Below are 19,004 nucleotides of genomic sequence, written 5' to 3' on the forward strand. Positions count from 1 at the left end.
TTTAATTTAAAATAGATACTGTATACTAATGATTTGTGTTATGTCTTAATTTACATCGTTCAGATTGCTTTAAAGTTTGCTAAGACATTTTAAACTTAAGTATAGATTATATAGTTTAATATATTTTAAGATGGAAAACATGATCATAGTTATATATTGTAGTGATTTTAATGATTCACTGCAGAAAAAAACCATTCACTTCTATCCAAATTTCATGTACTAACAAAAATGTCCTGTATAAACAAACCTATGTTTGTTAAAAGACCAATACAAATGTAGTTTATAATGAATGTGTCAAGTTATACTTTCTCCACTGGCTAATCAGAGGTCATGAAGAATTTCAGTAGAAATATAGTAAAAAAAACTATTGCACAAAATCCTCTAATTCAGAGATTCTTAAGTACTTTGGGCAATGGACCCCTTTGAGAATCTGTTGAAACCTATAGAGCTCTTCTAAGATAACTTATTTAAATGCATAATATAAGATACATGGTTGTAGATTGTATTATAGGGGAAACTATACAGATAGTCCTCATTTAGCAATCACAATTGGGATGGTCATTAAGCAAATCAGTTGTAAGACTGTGCTTATGATCTTCAGCTTTCTTTTGTCTTACAAGTTGTCTTAGATTTATCATCATTCAATTATCAATTATTCAAAATTACATTGATGATGAAAAAAATTATTTGTTGCCAAGTCCCTGCACATACTGCTGCTGTAGCCCCTCCACAATCATCAAACTTTAGGCACTTGGCACCTGACATGTATTTATGGAAGTTGCAGAATCCTGGGGTCAAGTGATCATCACTGATTACCTTTTCGAGGAGCTTCCAACAAGCATAGTCTGTGGGGGAAGCATGAATTGTTTAATGACCATGGTGATTCATGTAACAACAGTGGTGAAAAATTTGTAAAATCGGGCACAGTTCACTTAATGATATATCACTTAGCAATAAATTTCTTGTGCTAATTGTCATAAGTCAAGACTATCTGTACAAACCAGTAACAGTCATAAACGAAGGATTAGTTGTACTTTTTTGTCATGGCTGTGCCTGCAAAGATTGCTAAACAAAGACTACCTGTACTGAGATACAGTTATCAATTTTTTTAAAAAAATGTGACATGTGTTTCTTAATTTGTTAAGATATGGGTCATTTCAGCTATAGGTTATTGAAAATAAAATTGTATTTTTTTCTCATACAGGTCCATGGACACTCTGAAATCTAATCACAAGTGTCCTTGGACCTTTAGTTTAAAATCCCTTCTCTGATCTAAAGAGACATGTACTATTGTTTTATTCAGCCCAAAAATATTTCTGTATTATGTATCCAAAAGTGTCCCTGTTGATTAACAAACACTTATTTAAATCCTTCATGGGTGAAGAGATCTCATGTGTGAGCAAATGTATCATGAAAAAAGGAAGCTTGTTATGTCCAAATATCAAAAGAAACATGCTCTAATAATACAAAAGTGAACCATGTTAAGCATGAGAAATCACAAGTTCCCAATAATTATCAGTGTATTCTAAACTTAATTTGCATAATAATGGGCCTACATCAGAAAATTGTGGAGATTTGGACAGTGTTCTCTCTAGAAAAGGCAGTTAATTATTTAATACCAAATAAATAATAGTTTTATATTGTACCTGAATGTATTTTGTTACTTTTATTGGACATTGAGTTCTTATGAGAATTTTTTTCCCTTTTTTTTCTTTTTTATACAGGCAAATCCAGACCCAAACTGTTGTCTTGGAGTATTTGGATTAAGCCTATATACAACAGAAAGAGATCTGAGGGAAGTATTCTCCAAATATGGTCCAATTGCTGATGTTTCCATTGTATATGACCAGCAGTCTCGACGTTCTAGAGGATTTGCTTTTGTTTATTTTGAAAGTGTTGATGATGCTAAGGAGGTAAGGAATTGTCTTTATATTGAATTATATTAATGTGTGTAAAATGCTAATTAAAGTTGTATAAACAGATGTTTTCCAGAATAAAAAGGAATATATTTCCTGAACATAGATTCATGTTAATAGCTACATATACTTTTAAAAGAAAACACAACTGAAGTTTGTATGCTACAAGCATCAAGAATTTTGTTCACAAAGATCTTCCTTTTTGCATTTTGCATTTTTTTACACATACCAGTCCTCCATTAAATTAAATGGCCAATGTCTGTTACTCCCTCATTTAACCTTAAGGCAGTGTAGTTGTCCACTGAATTTTATGATTTGGAGTAATTCCAGTGCATATGTTATTGTCTCTCGTATTTGAATTGTTACAGAGAATAGAAAAAGAATAAAGTTACCTTTATTATGACATTCTGGATTTCTCTAAGAGCTACATAATTCTCTATTCTTATCTCTGTGAAATAAGTTAACTTGAGAGGAAATTATTGGTTAGGTAATCTCAGTAATTTAATAGTTGTAGGGATTTGAACCCTATTTGATTCTGGTTTTGTTTTGTTTGGTTGTGCCACAAATAATTTTGTGTATTACAAAATGTTTTATTCTTACATCAAACATAATCTTAGCCTTCTTTCGTGACAGACAAATAAATATGACCCAGGCTATGATGAATAAATTCACAAGAAATTGTATACATTATGGCACTTTTTTCAAGTAGATACTATGGTTGGTATTACAACATTGTTAAAGCTACTCTGATAGGCTTTCCACTCCAGCTATTACATTTATATCTACTTGTGATTAGAGTTAATTTATTCTGCAATCTTTTTAACCCTCATTTAGGCAAAAGAAAGAGCCAATGGAATGGAGCTTGATGGGAGAAGAATCAGAGTTGATTTCTCAATAACAAAAAGGCCCCACACACCTACTCCTGGAATTTACATGGGCAGACCCACTTAGTAAGTTTTTGTATCTTAATTCATTGGGTCAAGGTTTCCAACATTAATTCCATGTTTAATGTTATATATGGGCAGTTTTGAATATAGAACCCAGCATTCTGTACCAAATAATATTCAGATTTGATACACAGTCTAGAATTATGAAATCAGTTAAACTTTTTTAAAATAATTAAACATAAGTTATTTTGCATTTTTGCAGAACTGCTTTAGAAAGTATCATGGAGTTCTTGTGCTCTCTGAGCTAGGTTGATTATTTTCACATGATTCATAACCATCTTCAGTGCTAGAAGGGAGTGGGGCACTTTGACCACTTTTACATATAGAAGCTTTTGGTGAGGGTATCCCTGATTTGTTTGCATGTTTGCAGGCGAGGAGGTGTTCTGGGCTTTCTGTTTTTTAGTTTTTTTATTTACTTTTGGATAGAATGTCAATGTTATTTATCATTTTGTGTTATTGTGATTGGCTGATTTTTCTAAGTGTCAAGCTTCTGGGAATTCCCTAGCAGTTTTTGGATTTAACTTGATCTAAGTAGCTCAGTTTCCTAATTGAAGCCGTGATTATGTCTCTTCATGTTTTGTGAAATTAAGGAGTTTTCATCCTATGTTCAGGCTAGTTGATGTTCATGGATGTGCTCTGCTTGTCTGATTATATAGTGGCCGTTGCAGTCTTTACACTATATTATTGATGACTCCAGTTTTTCCCCCTTGGGCTACTGGATCTTTTGGTTTACTTAAGATGTAGGCTTTCATTGGTTTATGTGCTACCATGATTCTGTGTGGTTGTAATAGTGTGTTGATTGTTTCTGAGATGTTTTTGATAAATGGCAGTGTTATCTTTTTCATAGCTTATGTTGGTTGTGTTGTAGTGGGTAGATTGGTCAGGCACTCTTCGATAAATTTGCTTAGTTATCCATTTTGTTGAAAATTGTACTGGGTTGCTTCAGTGCATTTGTGCTTGTCTGAATAATGTTAGATAGCACCTCTTGTGGGAAGTTGAGTTACTTGTTTGGTTATTAGTTTGGCTGTTTTTCAATAGACATCTGTTTCTAATTTGCTGCCATTTCCACTGCTGATGGCCAGTATGTTATTGTTTTTTTCCTCTAGTGAATGTTACTCCTTTGAAGATGTTGATTATTTCAAGTGACACTCTAGTTTTCATTATGACAAAGGTATCATCTACATACCAAATCCATACTTTTGGTTGTGTGTGTGGGAGTGCTATAGCTTCTAGATACGGGATTACAGTCTCTGCTAAGAGTCCTGAGAATGGTGATCCCATGGGCATTGATTTTTCATAAGTAAGAAATCATTATCATGGGTATTTGAAATTTGAAGATGTGATTGTGTATGGGCACTTTGCAGACATAGACATGCACACACATAGAGTTTTCAGATATAAAATACTGTACATTTGAATCTTTTTATACAATGCTATGTGTTGTGATAATAAACCCTTACTTATAGGATGATACTCCAAACATCACTGCCTGTCAAGTCTTTCAGCCTTAAAAACATTATATGGTAAAAAACAAGATATTATATTACAAAACAGGTCTCATTCTTTTTTGCCATCCAGATTTCATAGTCTGTGAAAGGGGCTCAGGTGGCCTAGGGTTGGGCCTAGCCACCAGACAATTGATAGTGTGAGACCCAAAATACCATGCGACGGGGTGAGGTCTCATTCTTGCCCTAGCTTCTGCTCAACTGGCAGTTCAAAAGCATGCAAATGCAAGTAGATAAATAAATATCAGTTTGGTGGGAAGGTAACAGTGTTCCTTGAACCTTGGCATATAGTCATGCTGGCCACATGACCACAGAAGCCTTTTCAGAAAACACTGGCTCTCTCAGCTAAAAACGGAGATGAGCACCACCTCCTAGAGTCAGACATGACTGGACAGCAGAAACCTTTACCTTTTTTTAATCTTTATAGTTTGTACAACATGTCAAGCTGTAATATTTTCCTACAACTGACAAGCAGAATGCTGTTGTATGCTGTTCTACTTACACCTGATTTATGAATGGATAGAACTAACAAACCATAAGCTGTTCTACCAAGAATTTAGCAAATCAGAAATGAAAAAGGTATTGGTTTCTACAGCATGATAAACAAGCTATGGATGGATTTATCTATGGCAGATTAGGCAACATGCAGCTGCAATCCAGTCAGTCATAAGGCTGACACAGAACTGTATTTGAAGAGAAAATTATTAGGTGCCCCCGATAAATGAGTCTTTTTCAGGAATGCACACGAGTAATCATGTTAGCACAGAAAAAGATATATTTCTGACTGTTTCTACATGGACTGCCTAGATATGTTCCAAATTACATTGTGTTCTTTAAACCTGAATCAGCGCACAGCCCTAGTTTTTATTGAGCAATATCGTAGTTTTCCATGTTTTAGATGTGAATATAAGACACATAGAACATTCTGTATTGGCTGCAGTAACAGTAGTCTTCGACTGACGGCCATAATGAGACCTGCCCATCAGGATCATAAGTTGTGACTATCATAAAATAGGCCAGTCATATGACCAACCTGATTTACAACCTTTTTTGCACCATGGTAAAGCGACCGCCAAAGTCATTAAGCAAACCAATGGTTCACTATGGGATCAGATTTGCCCAAAATTGGAAGTATATTTCAGCTTTTTGGCTAAATGATTGTAAAACAAGTGATGTGACTGCAGGACACTGCAAACAAGCCATCAGTGCAACCTGACTGCCAAACAACTGAAATTCAGTCACATGACCGCGGGGCCCAACCACTAGAACTAACTCTGAAGTGGATTCATTGTAACTTCGAAAAGTTGCTAGGCAACCAGTCTTAAGTCAAGGACTGTCTATAATATATCTTTCCCCAACTGATTCTCATTGACACTCATATTTTTAAAACTTAAGGTTGAGGGCAGATTTCTATGATTTTGCATATCAGTCTGCAAATACGGCACTGAGTAGGAAGAATTAATGTGGTTTCTTAAGCCACATTAATAGCATAGTACACAGCAGTTGTTTCATTATGTATTTGGCGCATTGTGTGACCCACAAAAAGGTGTAAAATCATTCTTATTTAGAGATGTAACAATGACCTAGGCCCTGGGGGGGGGAAGTTAACAGATAAGATGTGACTGCAAGTAATATAATTGCCTTCGTAATGTAAAATTTGATATAACGGGTTTAGCATATTTTTCTGGTATTATTGAAGTATTTTATGTCTTGATATTATATTTTTAATATATTATCTAAGCACTATTTGATAGAAAAATGGGAAACATTTAATGCTTTTTACTTTTCTTTATATTATTTTATATAACCTTTACCTTTTTATATATATGTATGTATGTGTGTGTGTGTTCCATTTCTCTTTCTAATATTATATTTTACATATATACTTCCCATTTAGTGGTAGTTCCCGACGGAGAGACTATTATGACAGAGGTTATGATAGAGGCTATGATGACCGTGACTATTACAGTAGATCATACAGGTGAGCCTCTCTGCCTGTTTATCTCATCCCCTCCCTCTCTCTCTTTCTCTGTGTCAACCTCTCCGTCTCTTTTTTCTTAACAGTACCGACAGTCTTCCCAAATCTATAGAGTTATTTTCTTGATAAAGAGTGCATATTCCTCTTTTGTACTGTAGTTTATATGGCTGAAACACAGTTCTGGGTGACTCAATAGCAGTAAAAAAACGAACAATACAAGAAAAATCCTCTTCCAACACTCATTTCCAGGCTTCAAATTCACACTATTCCAGCACATGGGGAGAAGAGCCTTCTAGAAGGGTAAGAGGGTGGGGGCCTGCCAGATCTTGGGGGAAGAAAGTTTCACAAAATGGGGTTACTGTGGAAAAAAGGCACAGATCCTAGGTACCAGTAAATGGCAATATTTAAGAGAAGGAACCTAAAACTTGATCACTCTAATCAACTGGACTCCATGACTTGTAGGACTTTAAAGGTGGTAGCTGTCACTTTGAATTGCACCTGAAAAAAACCTGTGAATTAGTGCAGCCTAGGCAGTGGCAGTCTATTATGGGCAAACCTTGGAACATACAGTGCAGCATGTACTACCTCACTCTGGACCAATTGTAACTTTTGGGTTGCTTTCAAGGCCAATGATTCAGTAGTCCAGCTGGGAAATGACAAAGGTATGAGTGACTGTAAGCAAGATGTTCTGATCCAGGAATGGATGTGATTGGTGTCCAAAGCAAATCTGTGTAAAAAGCCGCCTAACCATGGCTACAACCTGCTTTGCAGGTAGAAGCAGTAAATCCACAAGTACACCAAATTGCCAACTGCAGCAGACCACAGGGGTTCAAATGTCCAAAGCCACTTCAAGTTGCTAGGATTGAACCCTCATAACTTTTGGACACTAGTCATCACCCCAATAGTCCAGCCAAAGCTGGAGATGTATAACCCTGTGCTGTCGAATGACCTCACCCAGTAGTTCCATGTAAATGTTAAAGAGAACAGTGGGAGACCATGCCTTAAGACACACCATGCTGCAGGGGCTTAGGGCTAGGTTTCTCCCACTCAACACGACTGAAAACTAGACAAAGAACAAGGAGAACAACCACTACAGTGTCTCCCAATTCCAAGATACTATTGCCATGCTAAGAAATCCAGGAGAAACAGGATGGTTTGCATGGCTCCATGCTAAGTCATCTACAGATCATCTGCAGGTGTGACCAGTACCATCTTTCTAGTGTGCCCCAGCGTGAACCAAGACTAAAAAAAAATCTAGATAACCTTCACTTAGGACGCTCAGCTGCTGAATTCTAGAGAAGGGAAATTCTATTTTGGAGCTTCTTGTTTTGGATAACGGTGCTTAAAACTGCTTATCATTTGTACTGAAACCCCACAAACAATTGTTTGTCTGAATATAAAAGCATTGCTTATATTCGGTGATTGTGTGAAGGTGTGTATACCAAACTATTGCTTATGTTCAGACTGATAGAATAGTCACACTAAAACAGTAGTTATTGCCAAGGAAATACTTTTTTTCTATATGCTTTTATCATGTTTAATATTGTAAGCTTTCCAGTAGTGTTTGAAATGAACAGCCCTATAAATCTAAACAGAACTGATTTTCTGTTTGCAAGGGTTTTGGTAAAAGCCAGCTCCTGGATACTAAGACTGAAATTTTCAGCTATAAATGAGTATTCAAAAATAAGTTACAAGCCTAAATATGTCCAAATAATAGAATGCTTCAACATAATTTTTATAAGAAAAGGCTATAATGTTTGGGATTCTTTAGCTTAGAAAAAAGGCAACTCAGACACCAAGTGAATATACCGTATATACTTGAGTATAAGCCGACTCGAGTATAAGCCGAGACCCCCAATTTTACCCCCAAAAACTGGAAAAAGTTATTGACTCGAGTATAAGCCGAGGCTGGGAAATGCAGCAGCTGGAGGCTGGATCCCCCTGCTGAGATGAGAGAACGGGGTGGCAAGCCGCCGAGAGAATGGGGCGGTGGAGTGCTCCGCCGAGAGAATGGGGCGGCTTGCTGTTCTCTCGGTGCAGCACGGCAGAGGCTGGATCTCGCGAAAGAAGTCTCCGCTGAGCGAGAGAATGAGGCGTCTCAGCGCCCATTTTCTCGGTGAAGACTTCTTTCAGGGGATGCAGCTTCTGCTGCCCCTTTCTCTCAGCTGCCCAGTGGAACAGCTTGCCACCAGAAATCAAGAGTGCTCCATCACTGGAGGTTTTTAAGAAGAGACTGGACATTCACCTGTCTGAGATGGTATCGGTCAGTGGTGGCGAAACTTTTAGAGACCGAGTGCCCAAACCGCAAGCCAAAACCCACTTGTTTATCACAAAGTGCCAAGGCAGCATCGGCATTCTGGTGCCCTCGGGGGAGGGGACAGGGAGGCGCCTCTGAGTGCCGTCTCTGGCACGAAAAAAAAGGGGGAGCAAAAAATGGGCCACCGTACCGCAAGGCACAAAAACGCCAACCGCCGTGCCGCAGGGTGCAGATACAAGGCACCGCATCACGTGAGAACGGGGCTGGGCTAGTGAGTATCACGCAGGCACTAGCCCCGCCCCCTTTGCAGCATGTGCCTGCTCGTGGCCCCGTGCGCGCATGCACGCATGTAAAATGCTTCCCCCTCCCTTTTCTTCCAGTCCACCAACCAACAAGGACCTGCTGCTGGCAGCGGTGGTGGCGCACGTGCCAACAGAGAGGGCTCTGAGTGCCACCTCTGGCAGGCGTGCCATAGGTTCACCACCACTGGTATAGGTCCTCCTGCTTGAGCAAGGGGCTGGACTAGAAGACCTCCAAGGTCCCTTCCAGCTCTATTCTATTCTATTCTATTCTATTCTATTCTATTCTATTCTATTCTATTCTATTCCATTCACTTTCTATATTTCTATTCTATTCTATTCTATTCTATTCTATTCTATTCTATTCTATTCTATTCTATTCTATTCACTTTCTATATTTCTATTCTATTCTATTCTTATTACCATTCTCTATTCTATTCTATTCTATTCTATTCTATTCTATTCTATTCTATTCTATTCTATTCTATTCTATTCACTTTCTATATTTCTATTCTATTCTATTCTATTCTTATTACCATTCTCTATTCTATTCTATTCTATTCTATTCTATTCTATTCTATTCTATTCTATTCTATTCTATTCTATTCTATTCTATTCACTTTCTATATTTCTATTCTTCTATTCTATTCTATTCTATTCTATTCTTATTACCATTCTCTATTCTATTCTATTCTATTCTATTCTATTCTATTCTATTCTATTCTATTCTATTCTATTCTATTCTATTCACTTTCTATATTTCTATTCTATTCTATTCCATTCACTTTCTATATTTCTATTCTATTCTATTCTATTCTATTCTATTCTATTCTATTCTATTCTATTCACTTTCTATATTTCTATTCTATTCTATTCTATTCTATTCACTTTCTATATTTCTATTCTATTCTATTCTATTCTATTCCATTCACTTTCTATTCTATTCTATTCTATTCTATTCTATTCTATTCTATTCTATTCTATTCTATTCTATTCACTTTCTATATTTCTATTCTATTCTATTCTATTCTATTCTATTCTATTCTATTCTATTCTATTCTATTCTATTCTATTCTATTCCATTCACTTTCTATATTTCTATTCTATTCTATTCTATTCTATTCTATTCTATTCTATTCTATTCTATTCTATTCACTTTCTATATTTCTATTCTATTCTATTCTTATTACCATTCTCTATTCTATTCTATTCTATTCTATTCTATTCTATTCTATTCTATTCTATTCTATTCTATTCTATTCACTTTCTATATTTCTATTCTATTCTATTCTATTCTTATTACCATTCTCTATTCTATTCTATTCTATTCTATTCTATTCTATTCTATTCTATTCTATTCTATTCTATTCACTTTCTATATTTCTATTCTTCTATTCTATTCTATTCTATTCTATTCTTATTACCATTCTCTATTCTATTCTATTCTATTCTATTCTATTCTATTCTATTCTATTCTATTCACTTTCTATATTTCTATTCTATTCTATTCCATTCACTTTCTATATTTCTATTCTATTCTATTCTATTCTATTCTATTCTATTCTATTCTATTCACTTTCTATATTTCTATTCTATTCTATTCTATTCACTTTCTATATTTCTATTCTATTCTATTCTATTCTATTCCATTCACTTTCTATTCTATTCTATTCTATTCTATTCTATTCTATTCTATTCTATTCTATTCTATTCTATTCTATTCTATTCACTTTCTATATTTCTATTCTATTCTATTCTATTCTATTCTATTCTATTCTATTCACTTTCTATATTTCTATTCTATTCTATTCTATTCCATTCACTTTCTATATTTCTATTCTATTCTATTCTATTCTATTCTATTCTATTCTATTCACTTTCTATATTTCTATTCTATTCTATTCTATTCTGTTCTGTTCTGTTCTGTTCTGTTCTGTTCTGTTCTGTTCTGTTCTACGTTCTGTTCCAATCCATTCCATATTTTCTATTCCATTCTGTTCCACTGTCAGAGCCCATCGGAGGCAACCCAGTCAGCCCAAACAGGAGTTACACTAAGGCTACGCAGCCTCTCCTCTCAACCTGAACCCCTCCTTACCTTTCCTTTTATCTGCATCCTATTTTTAACTGCCGGCTCTGCCCTGCCCTATTTTGTCCTGTGAGGATGGGGAGAAACAGCAAGTGAGTGAGGATGGGGAGAAACAGCAAGAAGACCGGGTGGGGTGGGGTGGGTTAATCACTAAACCTTCCAGTGTTTAACCAAAGCAGCTTTTGCATTTGTCAAGCTCTGCTAGCAGGGCACTGGACGGGCCTGGCGGAGCTGCTGAAGGTGAACGGGAGAAGGTGAGTCTTCGCCGAGAAAATCTCAGCGCCCATTTTCTCGGCGAAGACTTCTTTCGGGGGATGCAGCTTCTGCCGCCCCTTTCTCTCAGCTGCCCAGCTAAGAGAAGGGGTGACAGAGGCTGGATCCTCCGAAACAAGTCTCCGTGAGACGAGAGAACAAGGCGTTGGAGCGCTCCGCGAAGTGTGGGGTGGGGAAGCTTGCCGCCCATTGTCTCAGCGACGAAGACTTCTTTCGGGGGATGCAGCTTCTGCCGCCCCTTTCTCTCAGCTGCCCAGCTAAGAGAAGGGGTGACAGAGGCTGGATCCTCCGAAACAAGTCTCCATGAGACGAGAGAACAAGGCGTTGGAGCGCTCCGCGAAGTGTGGGGTGGGGAAGCTTGCCGCCCATTCTCTCAGCGACGAAGACTTCTTTCGGGGGATGCAGCTTCTGCCGCCCCTTTCTCTCAGCTGCCCAGCTAAGAGAAGGGGTGACAGAGGCTGGATCCTCCGAAACAAGTCTCCATGAGACGAGAGAACAAGGCGTTGGAGCGCTCCGCGAAGTGTGGGGTGGGGAAGCTTGCCGCCCATTCTCTCAGCGACGAAGACTTCTTTCGGGGGATGCAGCTTCTGCCGCCCCTTTCTCTCAGCTGCCCAGCTAAGAGAAGGGGTGACAGAGGCTGGATCCTCCGAAACAAGTCTCCATGAGACGAGAGAACAAGGCGTTGGAGCGCTCCGCGAAGTGTGGGGTGGGGAAGCTTGCCGCCCATTCTCTCAGCGACGAAGACTTCTTTCGGGGGATGCAGCTTCTGCCGCCCCTTTCTCTCAGCTGCCCAGCTAAGAGAAGGGGTGACAGAGGCTGGATCCTCCGAAACAAGTCTCCGTGAGACGAGAGAACAAGGCGTTGGAGCGCTCCGTGAAGTGTGGGGTGGGGAAGCTTGCCGCCCATTGTCTCAGCGATGAAGACTTCTTTCGGGGGATGCAGCTTCTGCCGCCCCTTTCTCTCAGCTGCCCAGCTAAGAGAAGGGGTGACAGAGGCTGGATCCTCCGAAACAAGTCTCCATGAGACGAGAGAACAAGGCGTTGGAGCGCTCCGCGAAGTGTGGGGTGGGGAAGCTTGCCGCCCATTCTCTCAGCGACGAAGACTTCTTTCGGGGGATGCAGCTTCTGCCGCCCCTTTCTCTCAGCTGCCCAGCTAAGAGAAGGGGTGACAGAGGCTGGATCCTCCGAAACAAGTCTCCATGAGACGAGAGAACAAGGCGTTGGAGCGCTCCGCGAAGTGTGGGGTGGGGAAGCTTGCCACCCATTCTCTCAGCGACGAAGACTTCTTTCGGGGGATGCAGCTTCTGCCGCCCCTTTCTCTCAGCTGCCCAGCTAAGAGAAGGGGTGACAGAGGCTGGATCCTCCGAAACAAGTCTCCGTGAGACGAGAGAACAAGGCGTTGGAGCGCTCCGCGAAGTGTGGGGTGGGGAAGCTTGCCGCCCATTGTCTCAGCGACGAAGACTTCTTTCGGGGGATGCAGCTTCTGCCGCCCCTTTCTCTCAGCTGCCCAGCTGAGAGAAGGGGGTGACAGAGGCTGGATCCCCCGAAACAAGTCTTCGCCGAGAAAATGGGTGGCAAGCTTCCACCGCCCCATTCTCTTAGCGGAGGCTTGCAGAGGTGGCGGCGGAGCTGCGCGCGCAGCTCTCCAAACCGCCGCAGCCCGTTTGGAGAGCTGCTGCCTTCGTCCATGTTTGATGAAAGCAGCAGCTCTCCAAACGGGGGTAGAAGTTCTTTTTTTTTTTGTTGTTGACTGGAGTATAAGCCGAAGTGGAGTTTTTCAGCCCAAAAAGTGGGCTGAAAAATTCGGCTTATACTCAAGTATATACGGTAAGTAGTTTTCACATAACAGCCATAATCAGGATTGGAATTTTTGTAGCTAACTGAACCAGTCATTAGCTGATTGGTCAGTAAGTGATTGCACCACTTAGCAATGGCAGTTCTATTAATCCTGGTTGCAGTTATTAGGGGGAACCTCACAGCTCTCCTGTCCCTATCACAAGAGACCAACAACTGCCTTGTCAGCAATGAGAGGAAGGAGATGGCGAAGGTCAGCTGGGGAAAATAGAAACAGATGGAATGAAGTGCAGAGAGACCAAAAGGGCAGAGATGGGGGAGGGGGATAGGTAGGAGAGTTGAAGTGTGTAATGTAGTCATAAATATAGGCAGGCTGCCAAGCACCCAGATTTTGATCGCACAATCATGGGGTTGCTGTGCAAAGCCGTAACTTCAGGGATCAGCTGTAACCACTATTCATGCCATTTTAACTTTGAATGGTCTCTGGATGAACAGTTAAGTGAGGATTATTGGTAAAATCAGGCATGGTGTAGAAAAATTAAATAGAGCAGATTTTTTCTCCCCTTAAAATACTATGGCCAGGGCTTTTAAAAGGAGACTTGGCAGTTTCATGGAAGATCAGGTTATGAGTTGTTTCTGATGCTGTTGTTTTAACAAAGATTTTTAAAAATATTCTGCTACCCTTTCACAGAGGAGGTGGAGGTGGAGGAGGATGGCGAGGTGCCCAAGATAGGGATCAGATGTACAGGTATGTTGAAGGATTTTGATATGATTTTTAAAATATGCAAGCAATGGTGAAATATGAATCTCTTTTGGACAGTGGTAAAAATCTATATGGAGGGGTATCCTCAAAGCCAACATTGGTGGGAGACTGTTTTTACTTATTTTCCAAATAAATATTTTGATCTAGCTATATTTAAGAAGTGAAGGCAGATCATTATTACATATTATACTACAAGATTGAAGTAGTCATTTTAGTTAGAACATTTATGTGATTCAAAACACAATTCGGCCACATTTAAAATTAAAATGTATTATATTGAGCAATCTTAACATTTCTAATTTCCGGTTGTAGTTCATTTATATGTTACTCAAGTAACATTAATTCAGATGCAGTAGCAATAACATTACTGCTTGGGCTAAAAACTAGCTCTTAAGGTTAACCTTCTAACTTTCTTCCTGCCTTACCTGATTTGATGTCTACTGTACAATATCACTAAGCAGTTTGTAAAAATAGTGATTTTTAATAATAACTAGACAACTTGTGTCCCTTTGGGTCATCTTTCCAGAAGGTATTTTCTTACCTAAACAGAAAAAGAATGACCAAGGGTGCACAAAAGAGCAGTGGGAGCAGGAGTGATTTTCAACTTCCTATAGCTATCCTATTGAGTTTCTTTGTGGAAATCTGGCAGGGAGCCTTGGAAATCCAATCTCCTTCCTTAGGAGGAGCTAAGTAGCTGCTGCTGGGTGGGAGAGGGAGCAAAGGATTGTGAAACTGGCTGGGAAACACTCATGGAACATTGAAAATGGACAATGCACGACAGCAGCAAACAGCACTGGAGCAGTCACAACTTTTCCAAATTTCATTACCTCAGGAATCATGGGCGCATTCTGTAAGTTAGACATTTGAGATACCTGGGTTCAAAAAATGTTGCCCTATGATGTACCATCTCACCCAGTTAAAGGTCATGATGAGAGTTTTAGTAGTACACAAACTAGTAGATTTGAAGCATCCATGATGTTTCAGTATTCTTGTGTCCTATCCTATCCTTGATATGTGCAGCTACTAAGGTCATTTGTTACAGTGCAAGTTAGTGTGTATATCCATATGCACATCATCACTGTCACATTTTTTGTGCAGGAGAAGATCACCATCTCCATATTATAGCCGAGGGGGTTATAGATCCCGTTCCCGGTCTCGATCCTACTCACCTCGTAAGTAACACTTTCAGCTGAATATAATTTTGCCATTACAGGCCAGTAGAGTTAATGTAGACCATAGCAGTACATAAATATTTTGCTATAAACCTATAGTAAGCTCTTTGAACTAAGAGCTGTGCAAAGCATTTGAAATAAGTTTTATTAATTTTGAAAAATTACAGACTTTAGTGCTAAGTAAACATGTCTGTGTTCAAATATTTAACAAAAACTTCTTCAATAAAAATCTGTTCAATACTACACAATCAGGTATTTTTTCCCTGATCCTCCTTTCTTCTCCATATTTTCCCCTTTATTACACCATTAGAATTTTTGGTGCTGTTAATGTATACAATGTTAGATATAAGCATCTTTATCATATTTTACTAATATACAAATAATATCAATTCATAAATCAATTATGTCAATTCATTAATCCATATCCTGTTTTTCGTGCTCTTGTTCATGTTTGATTTCCCATCAGTATTTGAAATACCTTTATCAGTTATGATTTTTCTCAATATTAATTACATTTATATAGCTAAGTTTTATTCAAATCAATCCTCTTATCTTCATATTTCCCATATCAAAAAAAGAAAAAATGCTATTTTAATTCTAAATCATATTTTTCATTATAAAAATCTATATCTAAGGGTCATCCGTTCTTTTAATCTTATTCAAACAAGTATTTAAACATATGATGCCCCCAACTCTAAAAGGTTACATCTTCTGTTTTTTAAATCTGACTCTCATTTTCTTTCTTTGCCAAGTCGTTTTCCAAGCCAGGGCAATTAGATCACCCATGAATTTTCTTTCTATTTTTGTAAAAATTGCTTGGCATGAGGAAGACAATTTAAGTAGGGTATTTTTTTGCGGGGGGATTCCGCCCATTTATATTCTTTAAACAACTCCCAGTTCCTTTCTCCCTCCATTTCTCCTTTCATTCCGTCTCCCAAGTTGTGACATTTCCCTTAACAGCTCTATAATAATCCCTTTTTTAAAATCTTCCTTGCCATCAGATATATTTTGCAGACCTAAGTCTTTTGAATTTTCACTGTTACAGCTAAGTCTTGCAGTATTTTGTTTTTATATAGTCATTTATGTTTCCCTTCTTTTATCTCTTCCATCTTTAAATCTATTTCCTCCGTTTCATCTTCTGATTTCTGGATTATTTGTTCATACTTAGTCATTTTCTGGGAACTTTCTAGTTGTAGATTTAGTTTGGAGATTTGCTCATTTATATTGTCTAAATTGTTTTTAGTCTCATTATGATTTCTTTTTATGTCCTTTTTGCATTCAACAATTGGTGAATTAGTTGTAGCATAGAATATATTTTTTTCTGAAAGGTGTTTGTTTTTTCTTGAGGCATCATTCCTGGAGATCTTCAAGTATCACCAGACTCAGTAAGAGTAGATCAAAGTCTATATGTATCCTTTACAATCCAACAGATTCCAAAGTATAGGTTCAGTTCTGAAAGCAAAATTTTATAGTGATCCTTTGTCTCAAGTATCCAAAAATTGTCAATCAGGCAAGGTTGTAATGCACAATGTTCGAAGTGTTCAGAATGTTCAACTGCTCTGAAAACAGCTCAGAAGTCTCTCCCAGACAGGCATAGTCCAAGGTCCAATTTTTCTTTCTCTCCCACTAGCTCTTGAAGCTCAGTAGGTATTTATAATCCAAGAAGGTCACAGTGAAAAATATGCCAAAATATTTTCCTTTATTGCCAGCTGTTCTCCCTCTTAAGATGAATCACCAAGCAGCCAGGAAGCAAATTATAGTGCTATGCACAAATCCACCACTAGATGTCATTCAAAGTCCATTTCCCACTCTTAAAACAAAGGATTGATTTCTTATATTTTGCCTCAATATTGTTGTTTTTTAAAGAGAAAAACTCTTATATCAGTTCTCAAAATTTATCAAAACTGTAGCTTTATGTTACTTCCACTTCAATATTATATGTTTCTGTCCCCCATAAAATTAAAACACCACTTCTGTTTACATTTGGAGATTTTTAGCTTCTTGGGAGCCTTTCCCAGGAAATTCAGTTGTAAAATAGTAAAGAAAGGATCAACATCCTCACCCAGTTCCAAACATGCTGTTTCCGATGTATTAAGTAGTGCTTTTTTCTTCTTTGGTTGCCCTCAGCTAATGGCCGGCCACAGGAATGTAGCCAGTCTTTTCCCTACAGGTTTAGAGGGTTTTCCTTGTATCGAATGGAAAGACCTCCATCTCTCCATGATAAACAAGGCACCCCTTCTCTTCATTGTCTCTTTGGGGCGATTTTAGGCCTTTTTTAGGGTCCTCAGCAAGGCGAAATCGGGCACGGAAGGCAGAGCCCTGCCTTCCTGCATCCCGTCTCGCCACAACACAACCCGGACGTCTCTACCTGCTTTAATCTTTTGATGAGCAGTGTTGCCCTAACAAGTTTTGCAAAGTATTTCTAGAATACTGAGTCACTAAACTCATTTGTCCTCTCTTCATTTCATTATCTCCAGTAAATGAAAATAATGTTTATCAGAGGTTTGAATTAATTCATTTGTATCTAGATGAAATAAAGCAACAGTTTTACTAGTTGGAGCCGTTTTTTGCACAACAAATCCTCATAACATACTTGGGGGGGAAAACTTTGCATTTCTTCTTCATTGGACAGTGTGGTAATCTAATATTTTTAGTAAGTATAATTTTATCCTGATCCTGTTATTAAAAAAAATAAGTTAAAAGTGCATAAACGCATTTTGCTTTTGAATATGCAGGCATGGTTCAAAGTCTGCTTGCATTGTATCATTTCTGCACACACATTCTCCAGATTACCAAAACATTTACAAAATAGTGGGGAAATTGCACAGCAATTTGGGTAAATTGGCAGAAATTGTGACTTCCCCTTTATTAGCACATTTTGCAAATAGAGAAAATCTGAATCTATGCATAAGGGGAAAATGCCTCCAATAGTTGTCCAATAGTATTCTGTACTTCTCCAAATAGTATAGTTTCTAAATGATGCCTTTTGACAGGTTTGCAGAGATTCAAAATTCTAACTGGCTTCTTTCTTTCTGCATTGCAGGTCGCTATTGAAGTGAAAAAATGAAGACTTTATAGCTGCAAACACTGCAGTGTGATTGCATACTTGTTATTTTTGTTCAGTTGAATGGTGCCTAGTGAATTAGGTGGCTTTTACACCTTTTATGGAGAATATTTTGGTGAAGTTTTAAAGTGTTGTACCATTCTGCATATTTGTGTAGTTGGTGCTTTGTTCAGAATTGTGTTTTGAGAAGAGTATGTCTTTCGCATGTGTTTAGTCTGAATTTTGCAGAAGGATTTCTGTTATCTAAATTCTTCAATTTTTTCAGTTTCTAGGGTATTTTGAAGATCAAAACCTGTGTAATATGCGTTGAAATGGTGGCATAATAAACATTTTTTTACTTACTTTGAAGTTTGTATCTTGTTTAGCCAAAGTACAATCTGAGGGGTAAAAGGGGATATACAAGTGTGGATTGGTGACTAATTGCATGGCAAGAATCTGCTAATGTACATGAATACACTAGAAGCTGTCCTTACAGAACAATGAAAGAAAGTCCCTACTGTACTCCACAGCTAGTATCAAAATTGGTACGCGTTTTTGCAGATTTATGGAACAGACTGCACAGATAATCCTAAAACATTGAAAATTTATGGCTAGTAGTATGCAGGAGCATATATTTAATGTGATCATAAATCATTTTGAAGCTAAAGTGAGTTGTGTAGGAGGTTAACCTAATAATTTATAATCTCTCAAAAAACTTTAAAAAGTGGCTGCTCTTATGTTTTGTCTAACAGTACAAATGTGTGACTAATATTTGTTCACCTTTCTGTGCTGAAGGGCAATCCGTGTCTCCAGAACAATCATCCTGTATCCTGGTAGTATTTACTAGGGCTTACAGTATCATATTATAATAATAATAATGTTGGAAGGGACCTTAGAGATCATCTAGTCCAACCCAAATGACACTCTAGGTTGCCAGTTCACGTATTGCATGAATGGGATAATTTCTCATCA

At 38.1% G+C, this 19,004-nt stretch overlaps 1 protein-coding gene across 8 annotated transcripts in view; it reads left to right on the plus strand.

The window, feature by feature from the left end:
- The window catches only part of TRA2B (transformer 2 beta homolog), a 33,725-nt gene extending 15,330 nt beyond the window's left edge, over positions 1-18,395 (plus strand). For 4 of the 8 annotated variants that reach the window (XR_014026523.1, XR_014026524.1, XR_014026525.1 and 1 more), the window contains exons 4-10: positions 1,725-1,913; positions 2,751-2,866; positions 6,266-6,349; positions 13,746-13,802; positions 14,916-14,989; positions 17,518-17,642; positions 18,033-18,395. Coding sequence is in view for 2 of the 8 variants with exons in the window: in XM_081328383.1 (XP_081184509.1) it covers positions 1,725-1,913; positions 2,751-2,866; positions 6,266-6,349; positions 13,746-13,802; positions 14,916-14,989; positions 18,033-18,043 (531 nt within the window). In the remaining 6 variants the exon portion in view is untranslated. Of the gene's footprint in view, positions 1-1,724; positions 1,914-2,750; positions 2,867-3,969; positions 4,035-4,329; positions 4,387-6,265; positions 6,350-6,504; positions 6,636-13,745; positions 13,803-14,915; positions 14,990-17,517; positions 17,643-18,032 lie in introns of those variants that run through there. The other 4 variants (XM_081328383.1, XR_014026527.1, XR_014026528.1 and 1 more) reach the window with 4 other exon arrangements.
- The last annotated feature ends 609 nt before the right edge of the window (positions 18,396-19,004 follow it).

The sequence above is a fragment of the Vipera berus genome, assembly GCF_964194415.1.
Source record: "Vipera berus genome assembly, chromosome: 5".
NCBI lineage: Eukaryota > Metazoa > Chordata > Lepidosauria > Squamata > Viperidae > Vipera > Vipera berus.